Source organism: Cyprinodon variegatus, unplaced genomic scaffold (assembly GCF_000732505.1).
Source record: "Cyprinodon variegatus isolate N-32 unplaced genomic scaffold, C_variegatus-1.0 Scaffold303, whole genome shotgun sequence".
In the NCBI taxonomy this organism is placed as follows: domain Eukaryota; kingdom Metazoa; phylum Chordata; class Actinopteri; order Cyprinodontiformes; family Cyprinodontidae; genus Cyprinodon; species Cyprinodon variegatus.
In genome coordinates this window covers 651,905-653,862 of record NW_015150756.1, presented here as the reverse complement: position 1 = coordinate 653,862, position 1,958 = coordinate 651,905, and the positions used below count along the sequence as shown (strand labels likewise).

General features: G+C 36.7%; 2 protein-coding genes across 3 annotated transcripts in view; one reads left to right on the top strand and one right to left on the bottom strand.

Annotated features, from left to right (window-relative positions):
• LOC107090620 (histone H2A-like) overlaps positions 1 to 1,958 on the top strand; it is a 665,777-nt gene that overhangs the window by 14,123 nt on the left and 649,696 nt on the right. The gene's annotated exons all lie outside the window — the stretch shown is intronic.
• LOC107090619 (histone H2A-like) overlaps positions 1,694 to 1,958 on the bottom strand; it is a 30,948-nt gene continuing 30,683 nt past the window's right edge. Inside the window, exon 2 of the mRNA XM_015384114.1 lies at positions 1,694 to 1,958. Within this exon, the coding sequence (XP_015239600.1) occupies positions 1,717 to 1,958 (242 nt within the window). The 3' untranslated portion in view covers positions 1,694 to 1,716.

The following is a 1,958-nucleotide window of genomic DNA, read 5'->3' as shown; positions in this document are numbered from 1 at the left end:
GGAGGAGGAGACAAGTGATTACATACAGGGTGTATGTAAAAGAGTCTGTGCTGTACCCTGTCTCTGATTGGTTTACATGCTCGGAAGGTTAGAGCAGCTATTGGTCCTCAATGAGACTCTTGCTGGTTCTGTGTGTATGTGAGAGGAGAGATGGGAGTTATAATGCTTGTTAGTGTGCTCCTGTTGTAGCATCACAGTAAGAAATGATCTGAGCATTTCTGTTTTTATCTATTAGCCCCCTGCCTCTGTCATCAAGGAATGAAAATGTTCATAAACAGCTGATGCACAATAGAAAGCTCTAACAATCAAGAAGAACAAAGAAGATCTGCATTGGAATGAACCTCCATGCTGCTTAAATATAAGACTCCTAAATAAAAGTCTTCAACGACTGAGAGAAAGTCTGGTTGCCTTCCAACTCCTTTGCCTGTTTGTGGTTACTAGAGAACAAGGTACAGCAATAAAATATTTATTTTATCAATGGATTAATGCATTGGGTTTAGTTGGCTACATTTTCCTACAGGATCTGACTCAACAAAATCTAATCATCTAAGACAGAGATAAAATGACAAACAGAAAAATATATATAACTTGAGCATAGGGTACGTAAGCATTATGCGTTATGTAAGCAGTGTATAGAAAATGAGATTTTGTTGCTTACTACAGTGAAAGAAGCTGCTTATAACAGTGAAATGGACTAGCAATAACATGGAGGACGTTAGCAGATGCTGCTATCTGGTGGAGGTGGGAAAATGAGTGTCAGAAAAAGGGAATGTGAAAATAAAGTTTTTCCTAAAAAAAAAAAAAAACACTCCATCCAAAATATTGGATCACAAAATATGAGTTATACAATAACCTATAATAGAATAAAAGAGCCACACATTTAGTTGAAATAAGAAAATAAAAAATACAGCATGCCAGTAATAATAGTCTGAAGATTTTCAAATAAAAAGAATTAAAGTGTGGATAACAGGTTTAACCTAATGATACAAAATTATAGTTCATTTTCAAAGACCATAGTCACTAATGAACCGATGTGACTTTGTATTAGCATTTCTCATGCTAAGATAAAAGCAATAAACAAAATGAATTTAAATCCAGCTGTCATTTTTATATAAAATTAAATCAGCTTTATCAAGCATTTTATTTTTATACACTAAATGGCCACGTTGGTGTGAGCACATTTGCTATAATCTTTCTGCTGCTGTAATAGAATTTCCCCATCATTTGACAATACAGGGATTTTCTATTCTGAAAAATCGTTTCCAATAATATTGAAAATCAGGAATCATCTTAAGAAATGTGAGTGGCTCTTAAAAGAGCCGTTGTAGAATAAAGCAAAAATATAAAATATCTATAAATAAAACCCAAGGATATCAAAAGGACATCGTTTTGCATCTTTCTCAAACATCCCTTGAAAATTAGGCATGTATTTAACAAACCTGCACTTATGAACGGAGCTCATGTTGTAAATTCTTTGAAATATATTTGTTTCAGGGGATATGAACATCTGTTATGTGTGGGATGTATGCTTCCTCACGTTTCCTTATATGTTTTTAGATTGACATTTTAGATCAGACACTGGGATTCCAAACTTATTTCTGTTCTTATTTAGTACCCATCTAAGTGTGAATATATTATGACAGTAAATCCCGCTCATTAATCAGATTTGGGTGGCTCTTAAAAGAGCCGTTGGTTTGTTTTAGAGAGGCTGCAGTTTTACTTCTTTGCTGGTTTCTCGGTTTTCTTGGGCAGCAACACAGCCTGGATGTTAGGAAGAACACCGCCCTGAGCGATGGTGACTCCGCCAAGCAGTTTGTTGAGCTCCTCGTCGTTGCGGACAGCCAGCTGCAGATGGCGGGGGATGATCCTGGTCTTCTTGTTATCACGAGCAGCGTTTCCAGCCAACTCCAGGATCTCAGCAGTCAGGTATTCCAGCACTGCAGCCAGATAGACGGGAG